This window comes from Amblyraja radiata, chromosome 17 (genome assembly GCF_010909765.2).
Source record: "Amblyraja radiata isolate CabotCenter1 chromosome 17, sAmbRad1.1.pri, whole genome shotgun sequence".
NCBI lineage: Eukaryota > Metazoa > Chordata > Chondrichthyes > Rajiformes > Rajidae > Amblyraja > Amblyraja radiata.
The window spans coordinates 38,730,061-38,749,392 of record NC_045972.1 but is presented as its reverse complement, the minus strand read 5'-3'; the positions used below and the strand labels follow the sequence as shown (position 1 = coordinate 38,749,392).

Sequence of the window (19,332 nt, the reverse complement as noted above, 5' to 3'; positions counted from 1 at the left end):
TAGCTTGATATTCAGTGATGGGATCTTGGTTCAGGAGATATTAAACGGTGCTTGGAGTATTGACATAAAGCCTTTGTGAGCCCATGAGGCATCATCGTTGTGGCGACTGCGAAGGCCTCAAATAGGCCCCGACTACGGGGTGAACAAGAGGAGGAGGACTGGACTTTTGTTGCCTTCCCTCACATTGTGGGGGGTTGTTTTTATGTTTTATGTAAAATTCTTCTTTAATATGGTGTCTTACTTTTATTGGTGTGCTGCAAATAGCAACTCAAGTTTCACTACACTAGAAATGGTGTGTGTGACAATAAATGTCCTTTGTTGTCCTTGTCCATCTTTGAGAGAGTTAGTGCATTTAGGAGATAGATCAAGGGAATGCATGTACCTGCATGACATTATGTTTTGCCTTTCCATGCATTTATTAACCCTTTACAAGTGTAGCTGTGTAATGCTAAATATTTTATCTAAATCATGCTATTCTTTTCACTTGACACTCATTATAAACTAGCATTGTAAACTAACAGTATTGTACATCAAACAGTTTAGCAGCCTTGCAATCGTATCTAATGCAGAATGGGATTATAGCAGACTAAGATGAGATGGTTACATTTTGAAATCTTTGTTCTAATTTAGCGATACAGCGTGGAAACAGACCTTTCGGCTCACTGAGTCCATGCCAACGAACGATCACCCGTGCACTAGTTCTATCCTCCACTCTAGGAATAATTTACAGAAGCCAATTAACCTACAGCTTTGCACGTCTTTGGAATGTGGGAGGAAACCCACATGGTCATAGGGAGAACGTACCAACTCCATACAGATAGCACCCGTAGTCAGGATGGAACTCAGGTTTCTGGTACTGTAAGGCAGCAACCCGGCACTGTACTACCCCAAAGATTGTTCTAAGTCTGCCTAATGTGGTAACATTGTGTTCAATTTTACAATTCATTATTAAATTTTTCGCTGTTATATGAGGACTTGTATTATGAATGAATTGAATTTGTGATTGTTAAATTTCACGTTTTCATCAGGACTGTTTTATAAATCGTTGTTCAAGAACTGCAGATGCTGGAAAATCAAAGGTAGACAAAAGTGCTGGAGAAACTCAGCGGGTGCGGCAGCATCTCTGGAGCAAAGGAAATAGGCAGTTCCTTCTTCAACATTTTATATATTCCACTGCGATATCTCCTCAGCCTATTTCCTTCGCTCCATAGATGCTGCCACACCCGCTGAGTTTCTCCAGCACTTTTGTCTACCCTGTTTTATAGATCATTGGATATCCCGTTGCATTTTTGCATAGGAAGCAAAGACAAACCAATTTTCCCTTTTCTGAAGCTGGGAAATTTATGGAGCATAACAAAGCTCCTTGTAGTAGTGGATGGGACCCAATGCTGGGATTCTTGTGACAGAGTAATGATGCCAAGTTCTGCAGGCAATGTAAATGAAATGGCAAAAGCAGGGTGGAAAATAAATTATCTGCTGATAAATTCTCTACCGTATATACTAAATCCATAGGAAGGGAATAAATGAATATTGTTGTGTTTCCAGGCTGACACCCTCATCACAGAGGCACAAGGCACAAATCATGTTGAACTCACTTTGATGGGCTGGATACATGTGCATACATGACGTCAGGCTTCCTATAAAAGCACTCTCCTCAGAGGACTATCACAGTAAGAGATTTTCCAGGAGGGCAGATAAAATTATCTCCTTGAAGAAAAAGTAATGTGATTATGTGCTCATGGGACAAATCTAATGGAGAAGGACATCCAGAAAGGCAATGAACATCTCATATCTTTGTGAAGGAAGCATGTGGAAGGAGTGCGCCAACTCGCCACCTGCCCTACACAAAACTCTCCAAACCCATAAAGCAAATGGAGGCAAGGTAGATCCTAGACCCAAGAGGCAGCCTAATGAGAGGAAGACTGTAGCACAAATATAATAGTAAAAAGAAAATACATTCTCAAGTGACTGCAGCCATAAATAAAATGCCCTCTTTTTTCCTGATCATCCATGTTGTTTGGCTTAGGATTTGCCATGCCGAAAGGAAAAGTTTGGAAATTACTTGAAGTGAAAAATGCCAAGTGGGCACTTGACAGTTTTTTTGTCATTAATCTTTGTGGGTAAGACCTGATAGGATTTCACAAACCTGGGGGAGAAATGTGATTCGTATTGTACTTTGTGTTAAACTACAGAAATTCAGATGTATTGCAGTGTCTGTGCTGTAATTTTTTTTCTCTATAATTTGCAAAACTTATTATGCATTTTATAGTTGACCTAGGAAATAGGGTGGTAGTTGGTGGTGTGGGGGGGGGGGGGGAGGAGGTTAGTGATCACAACCTTGTTCTCAACAGTACTGCTTTGGAGATGATCAATAGTTTCAAATTCCTAGGCATCCACATAACCAGCAATGAAAATTGCAAATACACCATCCTTCCTCCAGAGGTCAGGTATACTGCAGCTCAGTGCAAAAGTTGAATAGAAATAGGTTTTGATCTATGCTGTTTGGAGCACTATGATTGCAAATCAAAATCGGTATGGATAGAACTGTGAAATAGCCAAGGGCAGAAAACGCTAGGAGGGGTTGTATACAGCCCACCAAGCAGAAGTAGGGAGGTTGGGGATAGCATCAAGCAGAAAATTAAGGATGTGTATATCAAAGGTACACCAGTTATCATGTGTGACTTTAATCTACATTAGTACATATAGATTGCGCCAACCAAATTGGTAGCAGAGCTGAGGAGGATTTCCTGGAATATATACGGGATGTTTTTTAAACCAATATATAGAAGAACCGACTTGAGGACAGGCCATCCTAGACTGAGTATTGTGTAATGAGGAAGGATTAGTTAGCGATCTTGTTGTGCAACGCCCCTTGGGCAACAATGACCATAATATGGTGGAATTCTGCATTAGGATGGAAAGTGACACAGTTAATTTAGAGACCAAGGTCCTGAACTTAAACAAATGAGACTGAAGGTATGAGACAGGAATTGGCTCGGATGGACTGATACATTATACTTAAAGGGTTGATGATAGAGATGCAATGGGAAATATTTAAAGACCACACGAATGAACTCCAAAAATTGTTCATCCCTGTCTGGTGAAAAAATAAAACTGGGAAGGCAGCTCAACCATGGCTAATGAGGGAAATTAAGGATAGTGTTAAATCCAAGGAAAAGGCATATAAATTGGCCAGTGGAAGAAGCAAACCAGAGGACTGGGGGAAATTTAGAACTCAACAGAGGACAAGGGTTGATTAAGAGGGGGAAAAAAAGATCATGAAAGAAAGCTTGCAGGGAAATATAAAAACGGACTCAAACTTCTTTAGATATGTAAAAAGGAAAAGATTAATCCTTTACCATCCGAGACGGTTGAATTTATAATGGCACATGCGAGGTTTCGGCCGTGGGCCCTATGGCCGGTAACATCGGCTACTGACCAGGTTGGTGAAAGACGCCGAACTCCGGCAACAGCAGCTTCGTCTGCCCCGAATCGTTCGGCTTCAATCTGCCCGTTCGCGGGGCCTTTCATCGCCCGGCGGGGGCTTCACCTTCGGGAACCTCGACGCATCAATTTGACCGCAGGGCGGTGGTGGAAGATCCCTAGGTCGATTTTAAGCTGCGCCGGGCAATGAAAAGCCCCGCGAACGGGCCGATTCAAGCTCCGCTCTGATCTTTGCTCCACCAGCCGGCCGGGATCGATCCTGGCTGCGGATGAGGTGCACGTCTGTGTCCAGGGCTGCCGTTGTGACACTATGACCTGGGCACGTCTCCCTCCTCCAATCACCACGCTCTCTCAGTCCCACCCCCCTTCTTCCGCCTCTGACCAACACCACCATCCTCCAATCATCGCGCTGAATCATCATGCCCCTCCCCACTACTTGCTGTCTCGTCCAATTGGCGCCCTCGCCAATGTCTCGCGGAAAGTGGAGATTTTTAACAGCTTTTTAAGATGCGAGATGGGTGATAGGGTGGTGTGCAAAATAAACATTTAGATGGTAGGCTCAGCACACAGGTGGCCTAGCCTGAGAGCTGGACATATTATTGAAGCTTGAAGTGGCCAATTGTGTTCTATAACTCTGACTTTTGACAACAAAGCAGGAGATGCCACTTCTGGTTTAAGCTTATGCCACAGCTGGATCGGGATATCTAACAGAAGTGCAGACATGTGGGCAGAAAGGCTGTCTCATTGTTTCGTTCCATCGCCAAATGTTGTCATCTCTTTTAACATTTCATCTCTCCTGCCATCTACTCGCAACATTTCCTTTTGTTCTTTTCCCAATTTTGCTTGTTCTTAAAACTTGTTTATCCCAATTGTCTTCAACTGCTTCTCTCTGCCTGGCCCATGTGCTTATTCATTTTGTTTTTATTGCCAGTTTCAGCATCTGTTTGGAGACACAAAGATCTGCAGATGATGGCAGCTTGAGCAAAACAGCAATGTGCTAGAGTAAAACAGCATGTCAGGAAGATCTGTGATGGGAACAGGCGATGTTTTGGTTTTCAGATTGTAGTGGGGGGGGGGGAGAAAGGTGGGAAAGAGTGATGGTGGAACAAAGCCTGGCAAGTGATGGGTGGATTCAGGTGAGGGGGCCTCCAGTTTGTGTGTGGCCTCACTCTGCTAATGGAGGAGTATAAGAAGGGGAGTTAAAATAGTTAGTAACCAGGAGATCCAGCAGGTCTCGCCAGGCCGAACGCAAGTGTTCGGTGAAATGGTTGCTTGGTCTTGCTATTGCAAAAGAGGCCACATTGGGAGCACTAAGTGCAGTAGATGAGGTTAGGGGAGGTGTATGTGAACCCGTTTCACCTGGAAGGGTTGTTGGGGTCCCCAGATGGAGGTGAGGGAGGAGGTGGAGGGACAGATGTTCATCTCCTGCAGTTGCAGGGGGAAATTACCTGGGGAATGAATGGTGTGGGTGGGAAGGGACGAGTGAACCAAGGATTTGCAGAGAGAGTGGCCTCTGAATAAAGTTGAAAGGGGTGGGGAAGGGAAGATATGACTGGTGGTGGGATCATGTTGAAGGTAGCGGAAATGTCGGTGAGTGATGCAGGGGCCCCCTTACTTGTATCCTCCAATCACATGCCAGAGAAAGAAGTGGAGTTAAAGGGCCTGTCCCACTTGGCCGTCATTTACGCGACAGGCCGGTAGTGACTGGCGAGCGTCATCATGCGTCCGCACAGCCGTCTGGAGCACATGACGTCATTTGAAGATAGACACAAAATGCAGGAGTAACTCAGCGGAACCGGCAGCATTTCTGGAGAGAAGGACTGGATGATGTTTCGGGTCGAGACTCTTCTTCAGTCTGACGAAGGGTCTCGACCCGAAACGTCACCCATTGCTTCTCTCCAGAGTTGCTGCCGGTCCCGTTGAGTTACTCCTGCTTTTTGTGTCTATCTCCAATCGTCTTGGCCCCGCTCTAGGAGTAGGGGCAGATCCGGATCCGCAAAGGCCGTGAGCCCCAGGCTGAGCTCGGCGATCGCTTGTCTGCTTCTGTTTGGAGGTGTGACGTTGCGCCGCTCCAGGGTGTCCCACTTGGCCGTCATTTACGCGCCAGGCCGGTGGTGCGCGAAGATTTCGTGCAGAACAAAATCCTGGAGCGCTGCGCGATAGCGCGCGCAACTCCACACTCCTCCACGCCACTCCATGTGCCTGTCCCGCTCTACCCACACGCTACCAGGTCGCGTAAATGGCGCGCAAATGACGCCCAAGTGGGACAGGCCTTTAACATTTCAGTTCAAGAATCACCCATCAATTAGATGTACTAAGAATAACAAAAAATCATCCGTCAAAAATTCCACAGTGCTGGCCTCAAAATACATCGCCCATAATACAAAGTTCAAAACATCAGGGCGTACCAGGCAATCATAAACAATAAATATAACTCACTGATACAAAAATATTTGGTATATCTGGCCAACTGCAATTGATGCAATAAATGCATGCATAATAGATAGCATTACTGCCCTGTCATTCATGATTTTGTAGGTCGCATTTTACAAAATGTAAAATTCTCAAGCTGAACATGGGTCAAAGAAGGAATCCTGTATCATAGTATATTCATCAAAGTAAAGGCAAGGCAAATGACCGACAGTTGCCCAAACAAATATAACAGATGCTGATAACAGCAGGTCAGGGCATCGTTTATGGAGGATATGGATAGGTGATGTTTCAGGTTGGAACATTCTCCAGACCGATTGCAGTTGGGGGTGGGGTAGATGCTGGAAAAGCGGCAAGGCAGGACAAAACCAGACCCAAGTATTTTAACTTTTTATATTGTGTCTCAGCAAGAAGCAACCTCATGAATCAACATCTACCAACTCTCACCACATGCCTTTCTAGAAAGCGTCATCTTTCTTTAGTGAGTGGGACAACATGAAGGCTAATAGATATTAACTGCACGTTTATCTTGGGCAGTGTTGTGACAAATAATTCAGAGCAGAATATTTAGCATATGTTTCCTTTCACTTCTTTCTCTCTCCATCTCCCCTAGCTTTTCCTGGCCTTGCCTTGCTCTACCTAAAATTTAATTCTACATTTTAATAAGCTTTCAACTAAAACTGAATTGATTGTAACTTCACCGTGGCTGATAAATTGTGTGAGCCCTCATCCAAAACTAATATATATTGAAAGGTAACGGGGCCTGCAGATAATTTTTGCTCTAGTTAACCCCACAGGACCGTGTAATATTAAAGTACCTACTTCTATTGTGTTGCATTTTTAACTATCTAATGTCCAGTATAGCAATAATAGATTAGTTATTACATTAATTAGTTACCTGTAATCTCTGAGGCACAAAAGCAAATTGCCACATCAGATTTCTAAATTCCAGTAATCTAATTCACTCTAAAAAATTGGATTTGCTATTTTAAGTACAATTCATTACTAATATTACATTTTGACAGATTGTGTTGCCTTTTTTCATAGAAAGTTGTTTGTCATTATTGAAATGAAAACCAAGTTGTATTTTTTTGCTCACTGTCTGTAATTAAGAGAATGTGATTTATATTCCAGGAGTTTATAAAACAGAACTTTTTTTGGTTATAGTTTACAAGTTCTACAATCTGAATCTTCAGGGAAATAACAATCAAATCCTAGAAGCATTAAAATAACATACGGAGAACACTCTGTTCCCTGTAGTTAATGTTCTCATTTCAAAATGCTTGATGGAGCAAAGGTACAAGTCTCTAAAGATGGGTATGCATTTCCAGTAAAAATGCTAACCAGATGTTCAGAAAGCTCTTTCCTGAAGTGTTTAAACATTTTTTTTTTAAGTTTCTTGGAGCATGTAGAATCTGAATTAATTGTAACGTAAAGAGTGACTAATGGAAAGTTCACATATTTAACTTGTGTAAACATTTTGCACTGTTCACAGCCCATGAGTATGAAGACTGACTGGTCTGCTTGAGTGTAAAGTCTCTAGATTTTGTTAATTATTCTCTAACAAAATTCAACAAGCAGAAATTGAGGCTAAGTTTATGGTGGCCTGCCGAGGGATTTCTGAACCCCTACCTGGGTTTTCAATGGTGTAAAATGCAAAAGTTCTATTGATTCCAGGATTAAAACACTTTAGAGAAATTATACATTTGCACCTTGCCATGCTGCTTATTTCTGCCATCATTGCAGTATTGGGGAAGATAGCTGGGTAATACGCAGCATGGATAGCTGTTAGTTGTGTATATTGTTTTTAAGAAAGCATTTTAAATGCTTTTTACACAATGGTGCAGCATCAGAGTTGCTGCCCCACAGCGCTGGAGACCCAAGTTTGATCTTGACTACGGGCGCTGTCTGTGCCAATTCGTAAGTTCTTCCTGTGACCACCTAGGGTTTCTCTAGGTGCACTGGCTTCCTCCCACATTCCAAAGTCATACAGATTTTGTAGGTTAATTGACTTCTGTAAATTGTCCCTAATGTGTAGGATAAAACTAGTGTGTGGATGATCATTGATCCGCGTGGACTAGATGGGTCAAAGGGCCTGTTTTCGTGATATATCTCTAAAAGCAAAACTAAATTTGTCAGGATACCACAAACGGCTGATACACAACGTAAGAGTAGGTGATATTATAATACCATGGTTTGAAGATTAATTATCACAGCTGGTATAAAGGGCTATGTTTCAGGCTGGCAATGAGTAACTAATGGGCTGGACCAAGATTGATCATACGCCCTCTTATTTATATTAATGAAACTGCGGAAGATTTATGTCTGTAAGGAACTGCAGATGCTGCTTTACACCGAAGAAAGACACTAAATGTTGGAGCAACTCAGCGGGTCAGGCAGCATCTCTGGAGAAAATGAATAGGTGACGTTTCCGGTCCAGACCCTTTTGCAGAGTCCGAAGAAGTGTTTCGACCTGAAACGCCACCTATTTTTAAATTTAAAAATCGTCGAATTGGGACTGGAGAACATGCATGGAAGAACCGAAGCCCGGGGGAAGATCAGCAATGATGAAATTGAATGGCAGGGCAGGTTTAAGGGCTGAATGGTCTACTCCTGACCCAATCATGTTCAGAGTGGCTTGAGGCATAGCTGCCAATAGTGATGCAGTATTAAAATAATAAACTAGGTGGTGGTGGTTGTTGGTTGGAATATTGGAAGGATAACCCCTGAAAGTTTTTAAGCATGACAATATCATTTTGAAAAGACGACTGAGAGCGGCACAGTGGCGCAGCGGTAGAGTTGCTGCCTTGCAGCAAAAGAGGCGCAGGCTCGATCTTGGTGCTGTCTGTACAGAGTTTGTACGTTCCCCCTGTGACCGGGGGGGGCTCCGGTTTCCTCCCACATTCCAAAGATGTACAGGTTTGAAGGTTAATTGGCTTAAGGTACTAAAGGTGGCAGATTTAAACAACTGCCAGGTAGCATTAAGTTTATCAAATTCCAGCAAATATATCCATCTTTTCACTTTTGCTCATTGTAAAAAAAATTCCTAATTGTTTTATGCATAGCAAAATGTTTGACCATGGAATATCTCAAGGTAATTTACAGTGAAGTGAGGCACTTGAAGTCTGATCACAATTCACGTAGAAGTGCAGAAGCTAAATGTAACAAGCTTCAGTAGCATAAAAATAATTTTGTCCTCTGTTTGTGTCAGCAGATGAGGGGTAAACATTGACCAGGAGATTTGGAATTATCCTTCTTCAAATTAATGCCAAAGGATTGTTTACACTCAATTGAGAAGGTACAAGAGACATCAGTTTGTCTCATTCAGTCGATAGTCGACCTTTGACAGTGAATAGTTTTATGTGGAATGCTGGAGTTTCTGGTAAAGTCACTTGCTGCAATTTCCTATTAAAACTTTGAAGGTTTTATGATCCACGTTGATAACTATTACTGCTTGAAAATGACCCAAACTGACAAAGAAACATAGAAACTACCTGCAGGAGGAGGCCTTTCGGCCCTTCGAGTCAGCACCGCCATTCATTGTGATCATGGCTGATCATCCACAATCAGTAACCCGTGCCTGCCTTCTCCCCATACCCCTTGATTCCGCTATCCCCAAGAGCTCTATCTAACTCTTTTAAATTCATCCAGTGAATTGGCCTCCACTGCCTTTCGTGGCAGAGAATTCCGTGGCAGAGGAAGAGCTGCCCTCCCAGTGTGCCAGTAATTTCTGAGTGTTCAGCTGTTGGGAAGGCCACATTGATAAACCACTGCACTATCAAATGGGTCCTCCTTTGCATGGAACATTTAACCAGAAACCTAGCTGCCATACCTAGAGAACATCAAACATCCAGAGGACTCCGTATTAAAGAACTGCAGGGGGTCTGAACTAAAGCCAACAATTCCGCTTCACATCTTCCCTTGAACAGCTGATCTGGGTCACCATGTCACTGCTCCCTACAGGAGCTTTCTGTGTGAAAACTGGTTGCATTTTACTGGGTGCAAAGTGTTTTGGGAGGTCTAGTAAGGAATATGAGAGGCGCTACATGAGTAGGCGCAGGGGTATTGCCTGGAGGCTAGAGTGGAGGGTGAGATCCCATCCAAGGGATATAGGAAAGGTGCCAATGGACATGATAAAGGCTGGATGATGGGTTTCAGGTACTGCAGTTGAGCCCGGCTAGAGGATATAGGAATGCTATCGACAGGAGGGCCAGATGGAGGATGAGGAGTTTCAGGTGCTACAGAGTTTATCCTGACCAGGGGATAGTCATAAAGTGATACAATGGGGAATCGGGTCCTTTGGCCCAACTTGCCCACACCGGCCAACAAGTCCCAGTTACACTAGTCCCATCTGCCTGAGCTTGAACCATATCCCTCCAAACTTGTCCTATCCATGTACCTGTCTAACTGTTTCTTAAACTTTTGGATAGTTCCAGCCTCAACTACCTCCTCTGGCAGCTTGTTCCATGCACCCACCACCCTTTATGTGAAAAAGTTACCCCACAAATTCCTATGAAATCTTTTCCCCTTCACCTTGAACCTATGTCCGTTGGTCCTCGATTCCCCCACTCTGGGCAGAAGATTCTGTGCATCTACCCGATCTATTCCTCTCATGATTTTATAGACCTCAATAATATCATCCCTCAAGGAATAGAGACCCAGTCTACTCAACCTTTGTCAGTTCTTTGTCAGCCGCCTTCACTCTATGTAATTCCACCAATTTTGGTGTCTTCTGCAAACTTACTAACCATCCCATCTACATTTACATCCAAGTCATTTGTGTGTATATATATATCACAAATGGAGGTCCAAGCACAGATCTCTGCAGAACACCACTGGTTGCAGACCTCCAGCCAGATTAATGTCATTCCACCACAATCCTGTTATCTATGGATAAGCCAAATTACTCAGTCTTCATGGATCCGTCTTCATCTTCTTGCTCAGTCTACCATGAGGGACTTTATCAAATGTCTTATTAAAATTCATGCAGACAACCTCCACTGCCCTACCTTTATCACCCTTGTCACCTCCTCAACAAGATCAGTAAAGTTAGTACAACGTGACCAGCTGCAAAACAATGATGATTGTTCCTCTATCTCATTCTCTACTAAATGCAAATAAACCCTATCCCCAAAAAATCCCCTCCAATAGCTACCACTAGATTCATGGCCCTATAATTTCCTGGATTGTCTCTATTTCCCTTAAACAAGGGACAGCATTAGCTGCCTTCCAATCGCCAGGATATCACCTGCGGCTAGGGAGGATACATAGATCTTCATCAAAGCCCATGCAATTGCCTCTTGCAGCTTTCAATAACCTGGTAAGGCTCCCATCAGGCCCAGGAGATTTATCCATTTTAATATTTTTGAAGAGACCCAACACCACTACCACCTTGACCTCCAGTATATTCGTATGCTCTGATCTCACTATCTTCCATGTCCTTCGACAATACAGTTGCAAAGTACTCATTTAGTAACTCACCTCCATCATCCTCCTCCAAGCAAAATTCCCTATTTTATTCTTGTGTGGTCTAGTTATTCTCTTATTTGTTGAAAAAAAAAAAAATCTTGGAATTTTTTAATCCAACTTGCAATGATATTTCTTTATCCCTTTTGACCTTTCTAATTGCCTGCTTGAGTTATTTCCTGGTCGCTTTATATTCCTCAAAGGCTCTGTCTGATTTCATCTTCCTAAACCTTACATATGCTTCCTATTTCTTTCTGACCAAATTTACAACCTCCCCGATCATCCAAGGTTCCCTCACATTTATCCTTACCCCTCCTTCCTGGAACATGTTGGCCCTGAATTCTGATCAGATGGCCATTAAATGATTCCCACATGTTTTATGTCGGCTTATCCAATAACAGCTGCTCCCAGTTAACTCTCCCTAGTGCATGCCTAATAATGTTGTAATCTGCTAGTCCCAATCAAGTACTTCCTCCCTTCCTCTCTTCCCCCCTTCCCCCCCCAGGTCCAGCCACATCCGTAACATTCTTAAAATGTCTGGAGTTGTGACCACCTTTCCCAAAATGCTCTTCCACCAGTCACCTGGCCAAGCTTGTTCCCCAATACGCGGTCTAGTATGGTCTCTACTCATTAGACTATGCAAGAACTGTTTCGAGAAATCTCTCAGAAACACCTAACACATTCTGCTCCATCCGCCTGAGCCTTTGCACTGAGGAAGTCCAAGACAATTTTGGGGAAGTTAGTCACCCATAATGACAACCCCATTGCTTTTGCATCTTTCTGTAATCCATCTACATATCAATTATGTTTAGTAAGGAACTGCAGATGCTGGTTTAAACCGAAGATAGACACAAAAAGCTGTAGTAACTCAGTGGGCGCAGGTAGCATAACCATATAAACCATATAACAATTACAGCACGGAAACAGGCCATCTCGACCCTTCTAGTCCGTGCCGAACACATAATCTCCCCTAGTCCCATATACCTGCGCTCAGACCATAACCCTCCATTCCTTTCCCATCCATATAACTATCCAATTTATTTTTAAATGATAAAAACGAACCTGCCTCCACCACCTTCACTGGAAGCTCATTCCACACAGCTACCACTCTCTGAGTAAAGAAGTTCCCCCTCATGTTACCCCTAAACTTCAGTCCCTTAATTCTCAAGCCTTGTTTGAATCTTCCCTACTCTCAGTGGGAAAAGCTTTTCCACGTCAACTCTGTCTATCCCTCTCATCATTTTAAAAACCTCTATCAAGTCCCCCCTTAACCTTCTGCGCTCCAAAGAATAAAGCCCTAACTTGTTCAACCTTTCTCTGTAACTTAGTTGCTGAAACCCAGGCAACATTCTAGTAAATCTACTTAGTTGCTGAAACCCAGGCAACATTCTAGTAAATCTAAATCTTACATAAGTTGGCTTCACTCTGGAGAAAATGAATGGGTGGCGTTTCGGGTCGAGACCCTTCAGACTGGTAAGGAATAAGGGAACCGAGAGATATAGACGATGATGTCGAGATAAAGAACAATGAATGGAAGATATGCCAAAAAAGTAATGATAAAGGAAACAGGCCAATGTTAGCTGTTGGGTGAAAATGAGAAGCTAGTGCGACTTGGGTGGGGGAGGGGTAGAGAGAGAGAGAGAGAGAAAGAGAGAGCGAGAAGGAATGCCGGGGCTACCTGAAGTTGGAGAAATCAATATGTCTTGAGACTCTTGAAAGGCGCCCATAAATAAAATTTATTATTATTATTAATATACCACTGGGCTGTAAGCTGCCCAAGCGAAATTTGAGATGCTGTTCCTCCAATTTGTGTTTAGCCTCACTCTGACAATGGAGGAGACCTGGGACAGAAAGGTCTGAGGGAATGGGAAGGAAAATTAAAGTTTTTAATAAACGGGAGACCAGGTAGGTTCAGGCGGACTGAGCGAAGGTGTTCAGTGAAACGATCGCTCAGTCTATGTTTGGTCTCGCCATTGTATAAGAGTCCACATCTAGAACCACTCTTTCCCCCGCCGGCTCTTGGAAGACCTATGGTACAATCCCATTGCACCTTTCTTATTTTTGAGCTATACTCTCCAGTATGTCATCTCTGATTAACAACACAACTCCTCCACCTCGTTTATGTTCCTCTCTATCATATCTAAAGCATCAAGACTCTGGAACGTTGAGGTGCCAGTTGCGTTCCTCGCAACCAAGTCTCCATAACGGCCATAACTTCATATTTCCATACCCTGATCCTACCTCTAAGTTCATCAGCTTTACCCTTGTTATCTCTTGCATGGAAATGAGCACACTTCAGCTCGTTGGTCTCACTGTGTCAGTAACCTCTCTCTTCCTGCCCTTCACAGTTGTGGCTGGATTGATCTCCACATATGAAACTCAATGCAGCAGTGAACGAAACTCGCTTGCAATGACCTTCTCATTCTTAGTGCAACAATTTCCTCCTTTTCATGATTTGCAATAGTAATTCATTAACATTGCTACATCCATGCAAAAATAGCATTCACACTTTATATATGGATAAGGTTTCTAATTGGTGAAGCCAACTTATGTAAGAATGTTCTTTATTTTTTTTCAGTGTGAAAGTTATCAATCTTTGACTGCAAGAACTTGTGCTGTTCTGATTCCAGTTCCAGTAAGAAGGCAAAATTGTTTCCTGATAAATCTAAACTTTATGTGGGAGAGCTATCATTTTGAAACTATAAAGATGGTAAATTTCATTTCTGCAACTCTTGCCAGAAATGATACGCGGTGAAATTTAGTGAATTAAGAAATAAAGTTGGAGTGAAGTGGGTAGAAAGAGATGGGGAAGAACAAACAATGGAAACGCTCCCTGACTAGCATGACCAAAGATCTTATAGCGGATCTTATATCTCCGCTATAGGATCTTTGAGCATGACTAAGAAAATCACAGTACTATTTTTGAGCAATCTTCAGCAATGCTGCCTTGTGAAATACCCTTGACGTGCACTTAAACTCTCAAATTTGTTTCGCAATGGGTAAGCAATTACTGGACTGCTAACATATCATTCCTTGTCCTGAATTTTCAGTTCAACTGAACTATTCCAAATTTCTATATAGATTCTGTTACATTTACCTTTATCAATCTATGCCAAAAAAGGTTTATTAGGAAACAGACTTGACTTAATGCAATCACTGCACACTTAACAGTGGTCATGAAGGGGTCAAGGAAAGAGCGTTCACGTCGCGGCCCTGTTTCCACCAATCTTTCCACCACCAAGCGCAAGACAGGCACCATTGTATGCAGATGCCGAGAAGTGTATTCAGCTCTGGCTGAACAACTTCTAATCTTGTGTGTGGACTCGATAAGAAGAAGAAGTGGTCATGAATATATTGGGCAGTATAAAGGCAATGTATTTCTAATTTATTTTTAGTATGTTTCACCCATTCCTGTAAGGGGTTTGTTAGGGTGGGAACTTGTCCTCGAAATTTGGGTCAGGGTTACATAAGGTGCTTTGTGCTATCCAATGAGGAGAAGGACAAAATCAATTTCAGAGGCCCTCCTTCAGAGGCCCTCCAGACTGATGGTAGGGAAAGAGAAAGCCGCAAAAAAGGGAGAGACAGGATAAAGTGTGGCAAGTAATGGGGTGACAAAGGCGAGGGGAGATTTGATAGGCAGATGGTTAGAACAAAGACAAGAGATAAGGGCCTGTCCCACTTCACGTTTTTTTTTCTGGCAACTGCCGGCGTCATATCAGTGTTGCCAAAAGATTTTGAACATTTCAAAATCCAACGGAGACAAAAAAAATGTTGCGTCACTTGAAAAAACACAGCGCGTCATACGTCATCACGCCACGTCACGCTGTATCACGCCCGCAAATTTTTCGGTGACCTGATATGTCAGTCAATGATGCTGGCTGTCGCCAAAAAATCACAAGTGGGACAGGCCCTTAAGTCAGTTTTGAAGAGTCGCAGACAAGCCAGGAGTGTGGAGGGAGGGGGGTGGGGGGTGAGAAGGGGAGCAATTGGTGGGAATCCAGGTGGGGCATTGGGTAGGGGTGAAAGGGGGTGGCTGTGGCGGAGAAAGGGGGAAGAGTTTGGGGGGTGGGAAGTGTTGGTGAGAGGTTACCTAAAATTGTATGATTCCATGTTCATACCATGTTGTAAGCTACCCAAGTAGAATATGAAGTGGTGTTCCTCCAGTTTGTGTGTGGCCTCACTCTGACAATGGAGGAGGCACAGGACGGAGGTCTATGTGGGAATGGGAAGGGGAGTTAATGGTTAACAACCAGGACATCCAAGAGACCATGGTGCAAGTGAGTGCAAGTGTTCAGCACTATAATGAATGAAGGTCTGCTTGAGGTTTAATTCAATGGGCAGTCCTTGCTTGAGTTCTTGTTGAGGGATCTCGTTGAATTTGTGAAGTCAGTGGCAAAGCTGGTTCCTTCCAGACCTCTGGTGCAGTCTGCACACTCTCCCAGTGACTTGTGTGGTTTTCCTTCTACATCCAAAGACATGCGTTGGTAAGTGTATTAGCCACTGTAAATTGCTTTTGATGAGCAGGTGAATGATAGAATGAAGAGATTTGATGAGAATGTGAGGAGAATAAACGTGTAAATGGGCGTTTGATGGTTACTGTTGACTCTGTGGGCCAAAGGTTATGTTTCCGTGCTTATAAGTTGATAACTATAACAATCCTCTGCATTGAGTTAGTTTTAGGTTTTAGTTCTGTAACTAAAACATCTGGTAATATTTGATCAGGAAACCAAATACTTCACATAATGTAAAATGCTTGATTTCTCAAGGGGTTTAAATTTCAGTAGAATAAAGATGTTTACATTTTACATTTTTGGATTCTAATTGAAATGTATACTTTAAATTATGTTATTTAAAAACAATGTTTGTGGGTAATAAGCACAACTGATAATACATGTTGTAACTAGATACATTGTTTTGTAGAACATGCAATGATTTTTCTTAGTGTCCTGAATGTAATGAGAAAACCATGCATGCATGCATCCTACTTAATTGTAAGAATCAGAGTTTGCATTCAAGCTGCTGTTTGAACTAAATGAATTACAGTAAAAGTCAAAATGGTTAAGGTTAACACAATGTACGTTTGTGAATATTGCACATTTCTGACAAAATCTTTCTCAAAAATTAATGGTTTCATCTTTCCAGAGTTGCTGTTTGATCTGCGGAGCAGCTTTATTTTTATTTCTGAATTTCCGCATCTGCAGTATAGATTTATTTTTTTTGTTTCGGTGCCTGTTTGTGCCAAGTCCAAACATTTTCTTCGACTCATGGGTTTCCTAACTGAAGATAAATACTTCAGTAGGTAGTAGTAGCCCCTTGACCTTTTTATTGCAAGTTATTGCTGGACTACAGAAGTTTTGAATGGGGACCTTGTGCACGTCCACAGACCCATTGGTTCAGTGGCGGAAATCCCGGGGTGGAGAGGTGGGGGGCAATTCACCCCCCCCCCCCCCATTTTTTTGTAATCCGGATTTTAAAACCTGGTGAAATCTCCGCTTTCCGCGAGACAGTGGGGGTGGGACTGCTGATCGAGGGCGCCGATTGGACGAGAGACATCGGTCAGCAGGCAATGGGGGCGGGACATGATGATTCAGCACGATGATTGGAGGAGGGAGGTGTCGGTTAGAGGTGGATGTAGGGGGGGTGGGACTGAGGATAGAGTGCGGTGATTGGAGGAGGGAGACGTGCCCAGGTCATAGGGTCACAACGGCAGCCCTGGACACAGACGTGCACCTCATCCGCAGCCAGGATCAATCCCGGCCGGCTCTCCGGCGCTGCAATCGCTGCGAACCGCCACTGGACCATCCCCATCCCCACCCGAGTGCCCCCCCACACACCCGGGGGTGGCCAGAGACGTCGGGAGTCAGATGGGCGCGGTGCACCCAGGCTTACAGTCAGTGTGGAGAAGCAGCGCTAGCTCCGCGGCTCCGGACTGGTATTCTGTCAGTCCAGGGAGGGCTGTAGGTTAACCCGGCGAGACAGGCAGAGTTGGGCTGCAATTAGCGCTGGATTGAGCTGTAATTACCGTTCACAGGGCCCAAGGCAGAAGCCTTTGAAGCCTCATGTGTGTGTGTGCGAGTGTGTGCATGCGCGCACGGCCTCCAAGAAATTCTGTCCCCCCCCCCCCCCCCTTCCCCCGGCCCCTCCATATTTTACCGATTTCCGTCACTGCATTCGTTAGATAGAAGTTGGTCAAGCCATGGTTTTTCACAAACAAATTGAACAACAGTGCACCAGCTAGTGCCAATCATCATGTTGCAGCAAATGTTACATAATGTCGCCAGGATGGACAATTTTAAATCCTGAAAATTGACTGGACTGTGGTGGTTTGGATGCTGACAGGATATTTAATGGCGTTGTATACAATTTGAGATCTAGATAATGCTTTGCTATCATCAGCATCAATCAATGTCTATTAGCTAAAGGATTCCTCGTATGTAGCAAAACATACTTGGCTAATAAAGTATTGTAGAAGTTGAAGAATATTTTGACAGGGATCTGAAATTCTGAAGGGATGATGTAAAGAAACTCTTATATTTCAATAATACTACGGTGACATTTGATGTACTACAACCAACCAGATTGCTGATCATAAGTTGGTCATTGGAAGTCTGGCCTTTATTGCCGAAGATTTGACGAGCGTGAGGATGTATTTGCACTTACAACCTCACCGGATCATTTCTCAGGAATGTTGTCTATAGGTCAGGTCTCTCCCATTAAAAGCTGCTGTGGGCATGTACTGGTACACTGCAAGGACTTAGTGAGGTATAGTCGAAGAACCCTCAGCGAGTTGAGACTCCACCACCAAGGGCACGGACACCTTGTGAAATCTACCGTCTGTACTTGGTTTAAAGCTGCAAACCACCATTTATACAGCTTAGTGTCAACATCCTAGAACTGCCTCCTAAACAGCACTCTACGGAGCATTTTCACTGTTTGCTGACTTACAAACACCACCACCTGTCGAGCAGTAATTGCAGGCATTTCTGCACATACCAAATGAAAGAATAAGAAATTGTAACCCAAAGCCAAAGTTTGAACCAATGGGAAAATTGCCCACAAGTGATGTATTGTGTAATCTTTGAGAATCATGGAGAATACAAGTCAGGTTTTGCAAATAGTTTGTCTTGATGTTTGATATAGGAGCAAAGTGAAGTTGCTTGTAATATTTATGTGAATGCCCACTTGCAAACATTGGGCGATGGGTGGGGGAGGTTGGTGGGGAACACCTTCAACTGTGCCCCAATTCATTAAATGTATAGTTTGAAAGCTATGTTTTGAGTGGAAAAGCTTGGCTAGAACAATTTGTTTCATTATGTTTGCATCTCAACTTGTATCTTGCAGATCTGAAGCTCCATCTTCAGAGCACGGACTATGGCAATTTCCTGGCAAACGAGGCCTCCCCACTCACCGTGTCAGTAATTGATGACAAATTGAAGGAGAAGATGGTGGTTGAATTCAGGCACATGAGGAACCATGCATACGAGCCACTGGCGAGCTTTCTGGACTTTATCACGTGAGTCATAAATTGTAAGGGAAGAACAAAGGAGCTCTTGGGGCTCTAGCTCGAGACCAACAAGCTCTTGAACACTGCACAACACTAACCTCAACTAAGAACTACGGATTGTCTTTGGTTACAGAGGATTTGGGGTTCTTGGTTTCTTGGTCCTCCAAAATATTCCAAATGGAATTTAAACTGGAGGTGGTGAAGGGAGGGCTTAAGCCAGAAAGGGTTATTGGCACAGCAGAAACATTAACACGATCAGTTCAAAGTAAGTGTGACTAAGTCTGGAGGGGTGTTTTCTGTGCACTAGTATTTGGGTTTGTTAACATTGAATTGTTGTTATATTATCTATGTGCACTGTGTTTACGGGCCTGTTACCTGCTGCAAGTGAGAATTGCAATGTTCTGTTGATACACATGGCGACTAAATGCGCTTGACTGCAGCATTTAACATTTCCTGTCAATGACCTTCCATCGAAAATAATGAAAGGT

General features: G+C 43.3%; 1 protein-coding gene across 1 annotated transcript in view; it reads left to right on the top strand.

Annotated features, from left to right (window-relative positions):
* atp6v0d1 (ATPase H+ transporting V0 subunit d1) overlaps positions 1–19,332 on the top strand; it is a 44,693-nt gene that overhangs the window by 11,169 nt on the left and 14,192 nt on the right. Inside the window, exon 2 of the mRNA XM_033036242.1 lies at positions 18,682–18,853. Within this exon, the coding sequence (XP_032892133.1) occupies positions 18,682–18,853 (172 nt within the window). The remainder of the gene's footprint in view (positions 1–18,681; positions 18,854–19,332) is intronic.